At 41.8% G+C, this 20059-nt stretch overlaps 1 protein-coding gene across 1 annotated transcript; it reads right to left on the reverse strand.

Annotated features, from left to right (window-relative positions):
• Nucleotides 1–1843: 1843 nt before the first annotated feature.
• smyd5 (SMYD family member 5) lies at nt 1844–16240 on the reverse strand. Its single transcript, XM_056289803.1, has 13 exons — nt 16148–16240; nt 15684–15792; nt 15095–15234; nt 7533–7654; nt 7364–7433; nt 6815–6919; nt 6366–6428; nt 4971–5041; nt 4737–4843; nt 4482–4538; nt 4257–4351; nt 3658–3728; nt 1844–3154 (listed from the first exon to the last, which is right to left on the reverse strand). Exons 1-13 carry the CDS (start codon nt 16238–16240, stop codon nt 2992–2994), a joined length of 1266 nt encoding a protein of 421 aa, XP_056145778.1. The 3' UTR covers nt 1844–2991.
• Between the last annotated feature and the right edge of the window lie 3819 nt (nt 16241–20059).

Below are 20059 nucleotides of genomic sequence, written 5' to 3' on the forward strand. Positions count from 1 at the left end.
GTGACAGAGGAAGACGCAGAAGACAGGAAGAAATGGAAACGGATGATCCGCTGTGGCCACCCCTAACGGGAGCAGCCGAAAGTAGTAGTAGTAGTAGGTGCAGCTTTTGAAGGCAAATGGCTTTCCGGCCGCATAGGCGGGACAAAGCGAGGACATCGATGACCAGATCGCCGCCGGTGATTCCGCCCTTGGGTTTGGCACACCGGAGACTTTTGTTGGCCAAGCAAAGTGGAGACGGCTTCTACAAACACCGTTATTTCGGGAGCGGCTGGTTGGAGTGGCTGTTGACGGAGTACCCACTGTAGTGCAATGGTGAGTTTGAAACCATGATAATGTCAGCTCGCTCACTGCGCCTGAGCCGTCCTATAACGCAAGTGTTGCTGGTACGACAGTGTTTACAAGCACACGACTTCTGCATGTCACCGCCCCAATGTGAAGGCCCCGCCCTAGAGACTTTGGATTGGTTCTGCAATGAACCTTTTTTTAACTCTTGTCTCCACCCAGTTTTAACAACGAAAGCTGGGGGAATGTCCTCAGTCTCAAATTGAACGAAGCGTTTCGAGACTGACTTGTGAGTCTAAGCCGGCAAGGACTGCAGACTACCACATGCCTCCTCCGACGCATGTGGAGTGGCCAGCCGCTTCTTTTCACGTGACAGTAAGGAGTTTCGCCAGGGGGACGTAACGCGTGGGAGGATCACGCTACCCCCCCCCGCCCAGTTCCCCCTCTCCCCCGAACAGGTGCCCCGACCGGCCGGATGAGGCGCTAGTGCAGCGACCAGGACACCCACCTTCCCACCCGCAGACACGGCCAAGTCTGTAGGGGCGCCCTACCAAGCCGGAGCGGAATAGGCCGCTGCGCTACCTCAACACCCTCGTATGATTCTAATGATCAGCTTCCATTTCACATTTATCTATTTATGAGCATGCAACGTGCACCAGAGATCATAAACACAATAGTGAAACTTTGGCGATTTATCCAACCAGAAGTTGCTGAAAGTGAACTTTTCAAGAGCTGTAGCTGAGTCTTTTTCGGGATTTGTATTTACAAGGTGGAATTAGCAAGATGGAAAACAAGCATATTAAAGCTAATGTAACATGCTTTAGAATTAACAAGACAGCAAAGACAACATGAAAATAGAAAAAGCAGAGTGGTGGGTATAGTTACAGCTATAGCTCATCAATGTTATTTATGGTTATTTTAAATAGAGCCATAATGTATTTGAAAGAATTCATTTCTCAAATCATTTTAACAGCAACAAGAAAACGCACCATTTGATAATGGTAACATGGCAGGTTCTACTTCCCTGCTCTTTGTAATGTAGATTTTGAGTGTGTTGCACTTGGCTTTTAAAGGACATTTTCTCTGCATAGTAATAATTGTCCTTCATACAGACCACCATGCTTTTCTGCTCAAACGCTTGCCCCCTCAATCCTCAGATGAGGCTGTTTCTGTCCCGCATTCCACAGGGCGGGTTCTTTGACCTCCACACTTTCTCCATCTGAAATGGCTGTGGTGTTCAATGTGGAGGCCTATATGTATGCCTGCTGCGCTCCACCCCTGGAGTGGACCTGCCGCAGTGAAATCTACATTCCAAAATCTACAGAGCTGCTTCACTGGAGGATGTGACCAGAGGTCCCATCTCCCACCATGCTGGGCCCCAGGTGCACATCCTTCCATGAAAATAATGTCTCCTTTCTCATCCCTTTTTAGTGCATCAAGGCCTGTTTATCATTTCATACAAATGAGGCAATTCTTGGGGTTGGGAAGTGGAGGGCACACTACGCAGATGGAGGAACTGTTATCCATCTGCAATAGTAGGACGTTGAGAAATATGCATGACTGTAAGATCTTTAATTAATCAGGCAGCATTAGTCATTCTGCATTTCAGTCCAACGTCTCACCTGGAGTTGGCACAGCCTAGACTGAAAAGTAACACAAGGCACAAAACTGTCGGAGTGGTGGGGTGGGTTGCAGAATGTCCTATTTAACCCACCTACTCACCAGTATGGCGTGAAATGAGACATGCAAGACCTACATGCAAAAATCACGTCAAATTTGTACAAATGGCCTACAGCAAAATCAGTAACATGTCTTGCAGGTAAACGAACACAGATGACCCAAACAGTTGTTAACCCAAACAGAGTGGTGGCAATAGCTACCCATTTTTTAACTATCAGTTTCAGTAGCAAAATTACTTTGTAAAAAAAAAAAGGGAACATTTTCTTACACCAAGGTAAAATAAAAATTTAAATAAAAATTACAACTGCCAAAGCCTATTAGCCTTAGTGACAATTAAAATATTGGGATTGGAGACTGCAGTAATTGCTCAAGCACTGACTTAAATGTAGTCCATAAAAGCAATTTCACTCATGTGGAACCACAATTGAATATAGTTCCTAATAAAAGGGCATATATTTACATTAAAGCTGGATACCACTCAAGGTCTCCATACTTTACCTCAAGTTTTTTCAAATACCTGAAACAAAGTGTATGTCACTGGCTGGAAATCTATCTATGACAGTATCTTTAATCATCATTGGTTTACCCATATATGTAAGTATCAGAAGAGCTACAGCAGCAGCTACACAGAATGCATAGCCTTGTAAGAAAGACCTTGTAAATGGCAAAATCTGAGAGTCAATTGTCTTTCGCTTACTGACAAATTTGACATCCTTAGGTACTTTAAACTGAATGAAATAATTATTGTTGGCCATTTCCTCAGTGCAGAGGAAGTGTGCATTTAACAAATACTCTCCTTTATCATTTTAGCACAATTACAGTGACATATCCATGACATCAGGGCAAAGAATAAGATACATTTTATTGTGACAAGATATTTTTTCTCCCTCCTTACACAACCTATGTGGATAGTTTTGGCGATATGCAAAATCATGTTTTGAGGTTGGTCTCAAATGCGCTGCGCTTCAAGCTTCCTTAGTGCGGTGGTCACGGGAGGGCTTTACGAATAACAGGGACGAGTCTTTCCCATCAGACATCTGTCATCTCATCCTCCATCTCATCCCCCTCTGTCTCTCCCTCTGCTTCCCCCTCATCTTCCTCTTCTTCCTCCTCCTCCTCCTCCGATGTCAGGTCCAGGTCATCCATTTGAGAGATGCACTTTGGACATGAGCAGACGAACAGGTAGTTCTCCCTGAGAAGAGAATGATGGGGTTATATAAATTGTTCCATCTCATCTCTTGCAAGAAGCAAGTGCATCAGACATAAACGCAGTGGAAGACGGTTGTGAAGAAAATTGAATGCTTTACAACAGCCGTTGCTACAGATAAGCACAAGAGGCTGCATAATTTTCAACCAGCTGGCTGCAGATTAGGAGGGATGCATCTACATGCACATCACTGGCCTAGAGTTGCAATAGTTTCCCCTATTTTCTGCATTACACAGGGCACAGAAAACAATCTTATAAAGTCGAAACAACAAAACGCCACCCAACCCAGTTTTAAGGTGTAAATCAGTGATGCATTGACTGCTTGTTAGTCAATAAGGAGCCTAAGTAGGAGGATGGACACAGGCCCACCTGGCATCTCTAATCAGAATCACCTTCCACTGTCTGGAAGGCTTCCCATTGATCTAGATGGAATTGAGAACAACATGCGTCTATCCAAGGGATTCATACTGGGGATTACGCTCTTTTACCTCAGAATTTTGTGTCGGCTATGACGGCTCCGGTCCCGCTGACAGCAGTCTAGGTAACTGATACAGATCTCCTAGAGATTGTATGAAAATAAACAAAAGCAGAAATTAGAAATTAAAACATGTTTAATATATAAACTAACATTAAACAGTGGAATTAGCTGATGCACACTGACATCCCAAAGTTATGGTATTGAATAGACATCCTTCTACATAGAAATTAACCCCACTAAAACCACTAATGATATAGATCAAATTCAATTAGATTTGGCACTGTCAATTCACACACACCCCTCTTGCAGGAAGTTGCTGTTCCTTTTTTCATCTTTCGATCAGCGAAAGGTACAAAGAGTTACCATTCTAGCCCGTATTCAAAAGGAAGGCTTTACTGTGAAACTCATGCAGCTGCGCTGACATCACTGTGCCGGGCAGATGCAAGGCTTCTCAATCTTTTTGACAGCCTGACAAACCCACTTCAATCCTCAGAGTCTCAGCCTTCTAATACTGTCTGACAACAGAACGCATAAAGCAAGAGAGGGATGCTCGGTCACATCTATCCAAGGCCAGAATTTATCACCCTGAACCCAGACATGTCTGCGGACCTCTCCTGGGTTGATGTCATCGAGGGTGCTGAGGTGAAGCAAGAAATTGTTGTCTGGGAAAGAAGCCTCTGCGTTTGGCATGCAGCTGTGATTACCTGCAAGGGCAGGGAAAAAAGGCAACAAAGCATAAGAGGTCTTCACATAAGGGCAGCCTCTTCACTGAGGCAATGGTGTCTTGGAAACAGACAGTGTTTGTCTTCTGTCAACATGGACCACCCCACTTACACGAGCTTTGAAGCAAGAAAAGTCCAGAGCCTTCACAGTTTAGAAAGTCTCCAGTTTCTGCAAAGAGAAAGAGGACTTATTCCTGTTCACACCTAACATTTAATAGAATGATGCACAAGTTACATAATTAACCAGGGACACTTGTTTAAAATTGTTAAGGTGGACATCAATTAAGGTTCAATTACATAACCATTAGAATGACAAAAGGCTAAAAAAAAAAAACTGAATGATGAGAGACGGGGATAAAATTGTGACCTTTCTCTATGTCCTTGTAAAGCTGGTCAATAAATGAATCCAACTGCTCCCTCTGCTGTACAGGAAGCTCAAGTGCATCACAGGCATGAACCCACTGACTTAAAGAACTGAAACGAAAGAGAAAAAAGGACATTTGATATGAATCAGTCAATGAAGTCAAATGTAAAAGTTAATCAAAATAAACAGATACAGGGAGCTGACTTAACACTCAAAGGAAAAAGACAGAGGTATTACCTGGTGCCTATGCCTTGTCCATTGGTCCCCACAAGAGAGAACAGAGAGCGAAACCCCTCTGGTGTAAACCACTGGAACACAAATAGTGTGACACTTTATCAACCTCTGTGGGAGAAACCCTCCTGTCAAGTGACCCCTATGCAGGGGAGGTCAGAGTGCCAAGACAGCTACAGCACAGATCTCTGGAGGGGCACACTAACTGTCTGGTTGAACTGCCTCTCTCCTGTTCCCTATGACATCCTTCTAACCAGTATGAAAGACCATAGATTGTCCAACTGATGCCGACTCTTGAACAGCAGCCAGGTCTTTTAATTGGCGCTGGCTACAGTGATATGTCAGTAAATTGATACCGGTCTCAGCTCAGTGTCAAGTCTAAAATGGCTCATCTGCTAAGAACTTGTGCAAGTCAGCAATATATCAGGAAAGTTTAAATAATATGTCAGATGTGCATGGGAATAGCACATTTATCTATAGTTTGTGGCCTGTCAAAATGACTGACAGAGAAAACTTTTTCTGAGATTACATTTAAGACAAACCACCAGTATGCTGCCAAATATTTCCATGTGAAAGTTATGCTATGAATGGGGGGAAAAAAATAGAGACAAAAGACAGACACACCTGCACGCACACTCACATACAAGTATTGTAGTCTACAACCAAACTAAAACCAGCCATTGAATTAGCTGCTTGGTGAATTTAAAGTGATACTGACATCAAAATCTGAAAATTCCTATTGATAGGCTATGTTCCGAGTTGTAATGTGACCACGGAGAAATTCAGTGGCAAAATTCAGTTCCACAGAGAAATTCAGTTCCGAGTTGGAATGTGACCACGGAAAAATTGTGCCGGTGGATATGTAGACACAGTCAATTTGCATAAAGGGTTACACAGCCCTCTATACTACGTATGAGAGCTGTGGATAACTGGATCCATATCAAACGTCAACGCACTACCGCTCATGTTTAAAACCCTAAAATAAAAAACTTTATATCCACGTACCTGTGTTATTGTTGTTTGTAACAGATTTTGAGTTATGAAGTCAAAATACTCACCGAATTGTGATATTAATTGATGTTTATCGGTCAGTTATCATGTCGGCGAGCATGAGTGGTATGAGCGGTAGCACGGTGATGTCAGGAAGACAGTAGCCAATAGCTTTGAATTCATAAAACCACACCTATTTTCGGTTATGATTCAAACTCCCGATGTTAAAAAATGTGTTCAGAAAGGGTGTGTCGGTCTCTCTTTAAGGCACAGGTCATCACTGAACTAGATACATACCCAGGTATTAACAGAAATTTTACAGTATCTTGTAGCCTGACATTAAAAAACTTTAGAATTGGAAAAAATAGAAAAATGCACACTTGTTTTATTACAACAGCGTTTCATACTTACCCTATTGAGATAATCGTCATAAAGTGCTGTTGTAAAGAGACTTTGTAGTAATGCCAACTGTCCCTGTGGAAACAATGCAAATTATTTGAATTACCAAAATATAAGGCTTGACATTCTCCAACATTATGCATAACATTTGCTTTGTGAACAATATACAAGTCAGCTTAACTTCTCAGGGACACTGCGTTTCCATTAATATTGTAAAATGACTGCGAGAATGGCAGTATTAATCTTTCCTTGTGTCCCTTGTACTGTCATGACTACATACACATTTTGCATGGAAATAAAACCATTAACCCTGACATTATTATTGAAATAATTTGTCCAGTTAAAGCCACAACATCACATCCGGTTGATATTATGACTTTAAAACACTTTGATAGTTCAAGGTTTTGACATTTTGATATTACACATTTGTGATGTGCATTTAAAATTATATGGTAACTTACTCTGAACTTTTCTCCCAGGAGCTTGTGAGCTATCTCCTCTTCCTCATTGGCAGTACGACTGCAAAACTGTGAAAATAGCCTCTGCCAGTGTGCTTTGTCTTTGGCCTAGGCAACATAGGTAATAATAACAAGTATAACTTAAGAAACACCGTCTTCCTTGCTGCTTCTATAAAAGTTTTTAATCAAGATTCACAAGTTGCACCAAACCCTGTAGCTAGTGAGCAGCCAAAAAAAGAAAAGAAAAGCAAGAGGCCATTTCAATGTTGATATCTTCAGCGTCATTACCTATACATAGTCAGTGACTGGTTTATGTTTTGAAGTCTGATGTCAATTTCTTTTGCTTCACGTTAAGCATATTTTTGTCTGCCAGTTGATTCAGATACAGGCTGTTTTTTGGTTTGTGTGTTAACTAGTATTCATCTCACATTTTATTTGTGCAGCACCCAGGAAGACTAGTGACCACTGCAACATTAAGGCTCTATACATGATTAAAACTGAAATAGAAAAAGTTTTGGTGGAAAATCATCATGCATGTACTCATGGCATCACCTGTTTGACAACGGCCACCATTCTGGCCATAAGCATGATGCTGGAGGTCTCCGGGGGATAATGCATATTCCTGGAAATGACAGAAGTGATCTCGGTTACGGCTGAACAAATTCATCGGTCTGATCAAAAAACTTCACACAAGGGCAAATCGGTATAAAGCCTCTCTGACCTCCATACATCTTGAAGTTTGTTGATAGGGTGCTTCAGATCTTCATGGGAGGGACCCAAACACAGGACTCGATGGTATTGGTCTGCTGCAGCTTGCAAACATTCTTTGCTACAGTACTTAACCTGCAGGGAGAGACATCGGCTGATTGTAATCCTAGCACAAAATTAAATGGACCAGAAAATGGGGCATTGGAAGCATAATGCATTCACTTGAGAAAAAATGTTTGCTGTTTTTGCTGAATTAATATCTCAGAATTCTGAGAACTTTTCATGCAAAAAAAAAAAATCTGCCTTGTTTTTCTGAATTCACGAGATTGCAAAACCCCAAGAGAAGCTCTCATTTACTCAAGAGCTCGAATTCATGGAACCAACCATGTTCTGCCTGTTTATCTTAATCTATTTTTATTTTGGTCTGAGACATTTGGGAGATATTCGTGTCGGAGGGTCAGGCTGATTAGCAGCAGTGACCATACTCCATGCAGGTGAGAGCTTCTTGCAGGATTTTGAGGTATCTTGTTAATTCAGAAAAATTGAACAGATTTTTTTTTCCATGAAAAATTCTCAGAATTTTGATAATAATATCGTTAATTCAGAAAAACAAGGCAAACTTTTTTTTTCCTCAAGTGAATGCATTACATTTCCATAGAATTCAGAGTGGCAGGTGCCAAAACCATTTCAGTTTGCCCGTGAATCTCAATGACTTTGCCACATATTCTATGGCCACTCTTGTAAGAGCAAAGCCTTACATTACTATTTCACATTAAAAATGCATGACGGCTGCCAAACTATACAGTTAAACACTTCCCAGCTGAAAAAGTATGATTACCAAATTTACAGAATGCTTTAAGTTTTTCAAGCTTTTTTGTTCCAAGTTTAATTCCCTTAACTTTTGCAGGTTGCACAGCTGGCCCTCTGGTGTGGCCATAACAACCAGGAGCTGAGCACACTCAAAACAGTGGTGATGACAGTAGATTTGGAGGAACCCCCCAACACTGCCCCCCCACCCCACAGCACAGTGTCTGCAGTGAAAACCTACAGATTTCTGGGTTCCATAATCTCCCAGGACCTAAGGTGGGCATCCAACATAGACACAATCGTCAAAAAGGCCCAGCAGAGGATGTACTTTCTCAGAAGTTCAACCTGCCTCAGGAACTGCTGATTCAGTTATACACTGCAATAATCCAGTCTGTCCTCTGCACATCCATCACTGTCTGATTTGGATCGGCCACCAAACAGGACAAGGACAGACTACAACAGACAGTTAGGTCTGCAGAGAAAATCATTGGTGCCAACCTGCCCTCCATTCAGGACTTATACACCTCCAGCCTTAGGAAACGGGCAGGCTGCATTACTGCAGACCCATCACACCCTGGTCACAACCTGTTCCAACTCCTCCCCTCTGGTAGGCACTACAGAGCACTGTACCCCAAAACAACCAGCTATAAAAAGTTTCTTTCTGCCGGCTGTCATTCAAATGAACGCTAACACTGTCAAATAAATCCAACCATTTTGTATATACTGTACTGTACATTGTACGTATGCTGGTACACTCTTGTCATGGATGTAAGTAACCTGCTAAGATTTATTTCAGCATCTCTGATATATTCTCTGCACCGCCGCACTTTATCACCTCTTATTTCACCTGTATAGTCAATCCTTGTGTATGTATCTGAAGATTGTTGGGTTGCTATTCTATGTAAGTACACTGTGAGAGCCACAAAATCGGCATCAAATTCCATGTGTGTGCAAACCTGCATAGCCAATAAACTTGATTCTGAGGATTTTGAGTCTTTTCAAATTCATGGCTTTCCCTGGTGTCCTTAGGAACGTAACGTTTTTGTTTTTTTACAATTGCTCGCAAGCTTTTTAAGTTTAAGTTCATTTTTCAAAGCTCTTAACATAGTTAACACAACAGCACTCTATTTGGACCAAACCATGAATGATTTTTTTTCCCCATTGCTTGAACACAAAATGCATTCAAGGAGTAGTTTTCAAAATTCTTGAATTCATTTCTCAATCAAAGCTTGGCCACCAACAAAACTGCACAATTCCACAGTCCAATTTGCAAATGTTTGCATACTCTATTTCAAAGTCGCATGCACCGATTAGCCAAAACATTAAAACCACCTGCCTAATATTATGTAGGTCCCCCTCATGATGCCAAAACAGCTCTGATCTGTCGAGGTGTTAGCAGCAGATCCTTTAAGTCCTGTAAATTCCAAGATGGATCGGGCATGTTTTTCCAGCACATCCCACAGATGCTCGATTGGATTGAGATCTGGGGAATTTGGAGGCCAAGGCAACACCTTGAAATCTTTGTCATGTTCCTCAAACCCTTCCTGAACATTTTTTGCAGTGTGGCAGGGCGCATTATCCTGCTGAAGGAAACCATTGCGATCCGGTAATACCGTTGCCATGAAGGGGTGCAACTGGTCTGCAGCAATGTTTAGGTAGGTGGTCCGTGTCAAAGTAACATCAACATGAATGCCAGGACCCAAGGTTTCCCAGCAGAACATGCCTCTGCTGGCTTGCCTTCTTCCCATAATGCATCCTGGTACCATCTCTCCCCCAGGTAAACAACGCACACGCACCCAGCTGTCCACATGATGTAAAAGAAAATGTGATTCACCAGATCAGGCCACCTTCTTCCATTGCTCTATGGTCCAGTTCTGATGCTCACGTGCCTATTCTAGGCACTTTCGATGATGGACAGGGGTCATCATGGGCACTGACTGGTCTGGGACTACACAGCCCCATATGCAGCAGGCTGAGCAGGCTGTGATGCACTCTGTGTTCTGACACCCGTCTATTGTCTATCATAGCCAACATTAACTTTTTCACCAATTTGAGCTGCAGTAGCTCTTCTGGAGAATGGAGCCAGATGGGCTAGCCTTCGCTCCCCATAAGCATCAATAAACTTTGAGCGCCTATGTCCGGTTCAGCGGTTGTCCTTCATTGGATACTTTTGATAGGTACTGACTCGGGGTCGACCGATATGGATTTTTCGGGCCCGATATCGATTATCGGTAAGTTATTGCAGCCGATAGCCAATATTTGGAGCCGATATTCAGTTGCAGTAAATGTAAAAAAAAAGAAAATTGTGCCACAATTTACAGCAACACAAACCCCGACACAAGCTGCCTTTAAATGAACATGTGTTTGATTGAATTTTGTGTAAAACAGGAAATATTTGAAAAAATAAAGTGCATGATGTTCAAGGCACTAGATAATGATCTGGGTGGAATTCTTTTTTAATTAAAAATAAATAACTTCCAAAACATGAAAATAGAATGAATTAAACAGCATGGACAGCAGGAAGTAAACTTTGATCAAACTGAATAATTAAAATATTAAAATAATTCCACATAAGTTGGTTAAAGTGCTCCCTGCAGGCTTTGACTGAACTGAATGGAAAATTTTACATTAGTGTCATTATGTTCCCTTTCTCTTATCTTTAAAGTGATAGTTGGGGTTTTTTGAAGTGGGGTTGCATGAGGTACTTATCAATAGTCAGTATTACCTGCAGTAGATGGGAGTCTGTGTGCTCCCAGTTTGGAGATTCGGCAGGAGTAGCTGGCATGGAAGTTGAGGAATGGGACACAGACAAAATCCACCCATGTGTTTTTTTTTTGGGGGGGGGTTTCCCCACGATTCAGTTATATACGAATTTGGAACATTCACTGACAGACCTAACAGTTTACCAAAGAGTTGGCCTTTGCTCCCTCCCTTTATGAAAGTATATGACAGTTTTTAAAAGCAATTGTCAATCATTTATTTTGAAGGAATGATGTTGCCAACGCTGAGAAGGTTAAAGACTTGCAAAATTTAGAAATGCCTTGAAAAATGTTCAGGTGAGTTCCAGCTATATAAAGGTTATAGCTTCATTTTGAAGTTTATTTTCATAACCTTGCTCCTGTGCAACGAAATTTGACTGCTGCATTTATTGGAGTGTCTAATAGATTTCACTCCTGATAATGCTGTAGTTATGCTTTTGAACACACACCCTGACCATTCTTGCTTGCCGTTTTTCTACAAGTTTCCCCTTTCTCCTCTTTTCACATCTCTCCTCTTCATGTGATTGTTTAAAAACTTTTTTTCTGTATGCAAGGCAATAAACATTTTCAACATGTGATTTAAAAAAAAATATCGGCTTGGCCGATAAAAATATGCTGGTAATGATAATATGAAAAATGACAAATTACCTAAGCCGATAATCGCCCAGACCGATAATCAGTCGATCCCTAGTACTGACCACTACATAACTGGAACACCCAACAAGACCTGCCATTTTGGAGATGCTCTGACCCAGTCGTCTAGCCATCACACTCAGATCCTTGCGCTTGCCCATTTTTCCTGCTTCCAACACATCAATGTCAAGAACTGACTATTCACTTGCTGCCTAATATATCTCACCCCTTGAAATCTTCCACTGTAGCAAGATAATCAATGTTATTCACTTACCTGTCGATGCTTTTAACGTTTTGGCTGATTGGTACAGACTATATTGAAACACATTAAAAACACTAAAAAGGTTCTTAGGAGTGGTTATAGAGACAAACTGCTGACTGAAGTTACGCAAATAGATCAATCACAGCTGATTCCCATCTCAGTTGGAGACCTACCCGGGTGTTGAAAAAAATTCGGTTCCATGACATCTATAAAAAAGAGGACATCTTTGGAATGATTTTGTTCAAGATGGACCCAGTAAGGAAAAGAGGGGTGGGTGAAAGAGAATGACAAATGGCTGGAAAATGGAGGAGAGGGGTATGAATGTGTGGTTGCATTCAATATATAGGAAGACTGCAAGATATTGTCTCAGATGAGATAAGAGCTACCATAATAGAACATATTAGACCATGTCATAAATCATCATTAAGAGGCTGGTTTTCATCATTTTCATTTTGTTGTATTGGAGTATTGGAATTTTTGCTTCTATCGCTTTATTTGCAATTGCTAGTATACGCAGCATTTCTTGTTCGTTCCTGTTGCATATATTGTGGTATACTGTGTACAGTAAGATAAACCACTAGTTTTGTAATAGAAAGCCCACTGAAAAAAATTAAATCAATTCTACTGACAATAACAAAAGACCAAAAATGATTAACTACTTCAAAGATTGATATAAAAATTATGCATCTACAGTAATGCTGCCAGTTGTTGGTGTTTTTAGGCCAGTGTTATGAGTGAACAACTGTTCTTGTTGGGAGAAAACTAGTGCTGGTGTTCTGGTAGAATGATACGAGTCCTGTTTGCAGTGTTTTGGTAGTTTTGGTGCATTTTGGGCATGAAATTAACTGTTGTGCCAAGCTACGCATTAGTGTAGAGCAGGAGTCTCAAACTCAAATTACCTGGGGGCCACTTGACAGGTGGTCTTATGGAGGAGGGCCGGTGCAATAGGGATGAAGAAAAAACTGTTCGACTATATAACCTCCACATTGTTTTTATTTCACATTTTTTCAGTTTTCACATGAATAGGTAACTATGTACATAGTGTAGCCTTGGCTAGGCCTACATACGTATTTAGCCTACTTCTTGCCAGAAACCTGGCACTTCTTCTGCTGACACAGGTGAGGCACATTTACTTTCAGGGACAGGGCAGTGGACACCCTGAAGATAGCCTGGAGATGTTTATTGGTCAGTCTGGACCTATGCTTTGATTTATTAAAGCTGATAGTTCAGAACACTTTTTCACACAGATACGTGCTGCCGAAAAGACACATGACCTGCCTGAACAGTTTGGACAACTGTCGGAATGTTTTAGGAAGCTCTCTGAGAAACTGTCCAAGCATCTCCTGTTTTCCTTGTGCCTCTCTAAACTTTGCCTTGAGCTCAGTGTTGCACTGCAAGTCTGTGAGCTCCATTTGAAATGTGCTTGGAGCACTGTCCACATCAAAGGACAGGGGGTCTGCAAGTGACTGGAAAGTGGTGCTGTGAGTCTTAAAATTAAAAAAGCGATGCTCAAACTCCTGCTGCAGATTGTCAGTGGCAGTCACATACTCACCAACATTGACTCCGGCACCATCATCAGTAATTTACTGACATGTTGGGAAGCTGACCAATCTTTTCTCTGTGAGCTGGGTTTTTCCTAATCAGAGTTTCACAGAGAAGGCTTTCACACTGTCAAATGCTACAGTGACAAGTTGGTCTGGCCCCTGCAGTTTTAAATTAAGAGTGTTAAGTGCCTGTGTGATATCAACTAAGAAAGCTAAATCCATGAGCCATTTGGGATCATCAAGCTCAGGAACATGTAGCCTGCCTTCTTTCATTAATTCTCTGATCGCCTCCCTCAATTCAAAAAACCTTTTCAAGACACTGTCCCTGCTCAACCAGCACACTTCTGTAAAGTACAACACATCTCCAGTGATGTTGCATTTCCTCCAAAAACACACAGAACTGATGGTGCTGTAAACCTCTTGATCTTATGTAATTAATGCATTTCACCACAACGGTCATAATACTGTCAAATTTGAAGCATTTGCTGCAGAGTACCTACTGGTGAATGATGCAGTGCAATGCAATTGTGGGATCTACATTCTTTTCCTCCAGCTTTCTTTGATTCAGTGCTACATGCCCATTTTTTCTTCCCATCATTGACAGGGCACCATCAGTGGTGATTCCAGTCAATTTATTCCAGGGTAAACCAGAACCCTCAATTGCATTGCATTGCACCTGAAATATATCTTTAGCTGTAGTCTTTCCCTGCATTGGACATAAAGTTAGCAGTTCTTCTGTTAACTCAAAACAGTCATTGACACCCCTTGCAAATATAACGAGCTGAGCATTGTCATTTACATCTGTGCTTTCATCAAGTGCCAAAGAATAGTGCATGAAATCATTTGCTTTAGTGCACAACTGTCTGTAAATGTCACCTGACAACTCGCTGATCCATTCTGTTATTCTATTTGAGCTGAGACTGATGTTTCCCAGTAAAGATGCCATCTCCGGGCAAACAATATTTATTACCTGCAGTATGAAGTCTCTCAAAAACTGTCCCTCTGTAAATGTGTGTGTGTGTGTGTGTGTGTGTGTGTGTGTGTGTGTGTGTGTGTGTGTGTGTGTGTGTGTGTGTGTGTGTGTGTGTGTGTGTGTGTGTGTGTGAGACAGAGGGAGTGACTGAGTGAGTGAGAGTAAGAGAGAGAGCTGCAAAACTGACATTACGCTACGTCATCTGCAACTGGCCTCACAACTAATTTTAACTGAGTATTTAGTACTAGAGACACAAGAGCGTTTAACAAAAACAAAAAACAAAAAAAAACACTAAAGTAGTATGGAAAATGGATACATGGTCCAGATCTCTTAATAAAACTAAAACAGCGCGGGCTGCACAAAACTGGCTCACAGGCTGGATGTGGAGGGTAGTATGAAGAGTTTTGAAAAAGTGAGCTTAAAAAAAAAACAAACAAAAAAACAGCTTGTTAGCAACTGCAAAAAACTGTAGCAACCGCAAGTTGCATTTTGGTGTGGCACATCGTCCTGGTGTGTAAATCAGCGCTGTTACTTAAACATGCACATGTATTTTTTTTACCGTTGTGATTATTCTCATTGATCACCGATGAGACCAACCTGGCATTGAGGACAGGCCTGGTGCAGCTCAGGCCGCACTTGGCACAGCTCAGGGTATGGAAGACTGAGGCCGGGGATGCCACTGAGTCTCCTGGCATTCTCCTCTGCGGTTTCCAATGCACGTAAGCAGAACTCACAAGCTGCAACAGCCACCGGAAGACAATGAGGAAGGGACTAGTGGGCAGCATTACAGAATGTTATCAATGTACCACTATGTATGACACTGTATGTATGACTCATGCTTGTCAAACTTGTCAGAGTAAGGGCACAAAAAACAAAAAAACGGATCAGACGTTCACCATTTAAATCAAAACATTTCAATACTGCAATATAATGTCATTTGCAGAGGTGGAAAAACCTGGTCCAGAAAGTAAAAACCCTAACCATGTCTTTACTCCATCCATGCATTAAACCAGCGGATTTGGGAAACTAGTCAATGCAATTTGATGGTTTAGTACATGGGTGCAGTAAAGACGCAGTTAGGGTTTTTACTTTCCCAGACCGGGTTTTCCACCTCTGGTCATTTACATTAAAACAATATCTGTGATTATTCTACATAAGATATGACTATTTGCACCGAGTACCTCACCTTTGTATTTATATAACGTGTTCCACAGGAACTGGGCAGATACAAGTGGGCGTTCAATGAAAATGGTTTCTCCCTTCTTGATGCTCTTTTTAGCAAAGATACCTTTGCCCTGACAAGGAAATAATACATCATTATGTCATAGCGTCCATCTGTCTTCTATCTGCTGCTATGCCAACATCTGGCTTAAACATCAAACCCCATACAGACTTGCCCTATCATCAATTATGCATGTTGTGCAAACATAATAGAAAGCTTTTCTTATTCTATACAGCAACTAGTACTATATCGATCTCAACTCAATACCTGATCTCTGTCACTGCCCTACTAATCTATGTACTCCAGATTGACAAATCGCGTGCGTGATGTTGCAGCGTGGCACTGCTGCAACATCACCAATTTAAACTCCAGTTATGCTTGAATTTGTCATTAGACATTTCGACTGCATGACTACGGACTCACAGTACCTTGACCTGATCAATAAATTTGACTTCCACGCAACTGCTAACTTTGACGGGTTCCACACAGAACGAAAACATGTCATCTTCGGGAGCCGCCATCTTGCGTGTCACCTTTCCCCTTCTTCTCCTTCTTTTGTTAGGGGTTATTGACGGTTGGCAAACAACAATTTGGTGCATTACCGCCACCAACTGGAATGGAGTGTGGACCAGAATGTCTATTAAAAACTCATCTCTTCTCAATCAAACTAGTTATTCTAAGTTTCAATTTCATTATCCAAGCGGTTATTCTAAGATACTGAAATAAAATTCTATGACACTAATTTCCTGAGTTCTTTTGTAAAATGTCTATTAAGTCTGAGTTTACTCATTCCTTTCTGAGGTTTCAAATCAGATTCCTTCTTTCTGCCTCATATCTCTGACAGTGTAGCAAAACATGCTCAGTTGTTTCTTCTTGCTCACAGTAGTCCCATCTGCCTGCATTAGGTTTGCCTATTTTGAATAGCATACCGTTCCCTCCAGTGTGTCCAAATCTAATTCTAGATATTGTCTCGTCTCTCCTGTTCCTTCCTGCACTTCTCATTTCTCCCACTTTCCTTTAAGTCTATAAAACCATCGTCCTGTCCCCCCTCTCTTCCTCCCATTGCTTTTGCCACCGTTCCTTCAATCTCCACTTAATAATGCTCTTGGTTTCTGTCTTGCTGAATCAAACTGCAAATTCAGCACCGGCTTCCCCTTTCCACCTCGACATTGAGGTTGGATCAGAACATTCTTATCTTTCTTATTGGTTTTTAGTGGCAGTTGGCATCTGAAATGTTGCATTACCGCCTTCTACTGGATTTAAACTAACTTCCACTGACTAAATAAAATAATAAGTCCTTCCCTCCCATTTCTCACTCTGCTATAACTTCTCTATTTCTCAGGTTTCTGAGAGGGACTAAAAACATCTTTCAGCAGCTGCTGCACATCTTCTCCAGAAACTCCTACAACACCCAGAAATGTCCTTGCTGCATCTATAATTATGTCAGTTCTCTCAGATTTTCTTTCTACTCCAGCAGTACAGTTAATTACCATTGCCAAACTGCCAAAAACTTCGTCTGGTCATTACAAAAGCAAAACTCAGTATGCTTCCTAGCTGACTTGTCCTCCTTAGCTTCTTGTCTCAAATCATTCTCGTTATTTCGCTGCATTCTTTTAGCAGATTCAGCATACAACAATCCCTTTTCTGTTCTTGTAGCAGCTGTAAGATGGTCGCTCACAGACTGACCAGTCACACCAGGGATCAGGATCTGCACATGTATTCTATAAAAAATAGCACGGGGCACAGTCAACACACACACACACACATACACACACACACACAGAAGAGACGGAGGGTCTCTTCTGTATGACGACAGTATTCACGCTCAACCAATCATAGCCATCTTTCAAGGGGGTTATAAACTGATAACATAGGTCGTGTTATACGGCCTATGTTATAGCTCATTCTTCTTGCCTCACAAACATCTGCAAAATCCCAAAATGATTCAGCCTCTATACTGACAGTGGCACGTCACTTATCACTCCCTTCTTCTTTGCTTTTAATCTGAGTGGGAAGCAAGTCACACAGAGAGACGTCTAAATATCTTGATTTTAAGGGCTCTATCTCTCTAACGCTTTGAGAAATAATCAATGATAACCATCCTACTTCTAGTTATCCTGATATAGGGGGATGAGAAAACCGTGGGCTTTTAAGATCCCAGAGGAGACCATACCCATCGGGATGGAAATGTTTCATCGTAGGATAAAGATGATCACTCAGAATAACTTTGTATTGATTTGCAGTGACCCTTCTCTCTAAGGGGACAAATGGACCCAAAGTATGCCAGAAAATGCCCCCCCCACACACACACAGCATAACAGAGCCCCTTTTCCTTTAATTTGACACCCGTTTGTGTATATACATCTTTAGTATATATTTTAAAGGAAAAACCTGAATGTTTGACCCCTACAGTGAGGGGGTCCGGGGCCCTGTTATGCTGTGGGGGACAGTTTCCTGGCATGGTTTGGGTCCACTTGTCCCCTTAGAGGTACGGGTCACTGCAAATCAATACAATTATTCTGAGTGGTCATCTTTATCCTGTGATGAGACATTTCTATCCTGATGGGAGTGGTCTCTACCAGGGGGACAATGCCCCCATCCACAGGGCATGACGGGACACTGGATGGTTTGATGAGGATGAAAATGATGTAAATCACATGCTATGGCCTTCACAGTCACCAGATCTCAATCCACTTGAACACCTATGGGAGATTTTGGACCAACATGTTAGACAACGCTCTCCAACAATATCATCAAAACACCAAATGAGGGAATATATTTTGGAAGATTGGTGTCCATCCCTCCAGTAGAGTTCAGAGACTTGTAGAATCTATGACAAGGAGCATTGAAGCTGTTCTGGAGGCCCAACACCTCACTAAGACACTTGATGTTGGTTAACACAAACATCCAAACAGTGACTATTGTGGCAGTAACTCAATATATAAAACATGCAAATGTGGTCACTGAATCCAGTTGTTGATCGACCAAACCATAGAATAGGGAGGATGTGTGATCTCAGTGACTTGGGTCTCTTGCCTTGTCGGTTAAATTCTCCATAAGAAATCTAGGTGTCACTATGGATCAGGGTCTTGACTCTGGACCAGCATGTCAAGTGTCTGATTTGCTCTTGTTTTTTCCAACTGAGAAACATTGCAAAGCTCGGGCCCATTGTTTCTCAAGCAGGGATGGAAATGTTAATTCATGCTTTTATATTATCCTGTCTTGATTACTGTAACTCCCTTTTCACCAGCGTCAGCAAAACATCTCTGGATCCTTTACAAGTGGTCCAAAATGCTACTGCTAAGCTCTTCACCAGGTCCTCCAAAAGGTCTCATGTGACACAGATTCTGATTGCTCTTCACTGAGTTGGATTTTGAATTTGATGTGGAGCCAAAGTTCTGGTGATGACCTGTTGAACTCTGCACAGTCAGGCTCCTGCCCTACATTAGAGATTTACTGCAGCCCTGTGTCACCAGCAGATCTCTAAGGTCCTCTGATCAGGGTTTCCTGGTTGTTCCTGGATCCAGACTTAAAACTAAAGGAGACTGTGCTTTTGAGGTTGTGGCTCCTAAACTCTTGAACTCTCCCCCTTTGAACTTGAGATCTGTGGACAACGTTAAAAAGCAGCCCAAGACCCATTTGCTTCACCTTGTCTTTGTGTAATTTTTCTATTTATTTCTGTTTTTATTGTGTTTCCTGTCTGTATGTATGTTTATGCTTCATTTCCTCTGTGAAGAACTTTGTGACTTCTCTGCTCTCGAAAGGTGCTACATAAATAAAGTTACTTACTTACTTGGACTTGTGGAATGATTGTTGGAGTCAGACGTGTTGGTTCCAGCATGTCGGACAGTGCTGACCTCTCTGGACTTTCACACTAAAATCTCTTGTGTACCTTGTGAGAGGGGTCAGACTCATAGCTGGATTATGAGACAATGCCCCCTCCCCCCCAACCACCACAACACAGGTACACTTAATTAAAAGCAAAAAGTTAATTAACAAAATACACCTTTCACAAACACAAATATGAGATTGTGGTGGACACGTATTGGGGACAGAATTCAACCCAGGAACTAAGGGTTAAGTCATGGTTGCCCTGGCAGGTTAACGCAGGGTTAAGTTATGGTTGTCCAGCCAGTTTTCTGGGGCTTCTTGCCACCTCCGCTCAGTCGAGCTGTGGTTTGGTTGTCTCTCTGATTTACCGTGGATTAAAGAAAGTTGCCTACACGGCTAAAGTGTGAACCTACGGTCTTCTCCGTTCCTTCGGCTCTACACTGGTGACCCCGACGTGATTTTCGGATAAGTTTTCTGAAACCACACACATTATGGCTACGAACGCCGTT

The sequence above is a fragment of the Lampris incognitus genome, chromosome 1, assembly GCF_029633865.1.
Source record: "Lampris incognitus isolate fLamInc1 chromosome 1, fLamInc1.hap2, whole genome shotgun sequence".
In the NCBI taxonomy this organism is placed as follows: domain Eukaryota; kingdom Metazoa; phylum Chordata; class Actinopteri; order Lampriformes; family Lampridae; genus Lampris; species Lampris incognitus.

Coding starts and splice junctions, on each gene's coding strand:
- smyd5 (XM_056289803.1), bottom strand. CDS start 16,240: ATGGCGGCTCCCGAAGATGACATGTTTTCGTTCTGTGTGGAACCCGTC. Junction 15,235..15,683: donor CACGTTATATAAATACAAAG/GTGAGGTACTCG, acceptor TGGCTGTTGCAG/CTTGTGAGTTCTGCTTACGT. Junction 3,729..4,256: donor ATGACATCAACCCAGGAGAG/GTCCGCAGACAT, acceptor TACAATCTCTAG/GAGATCTGTATCAGTTACCT.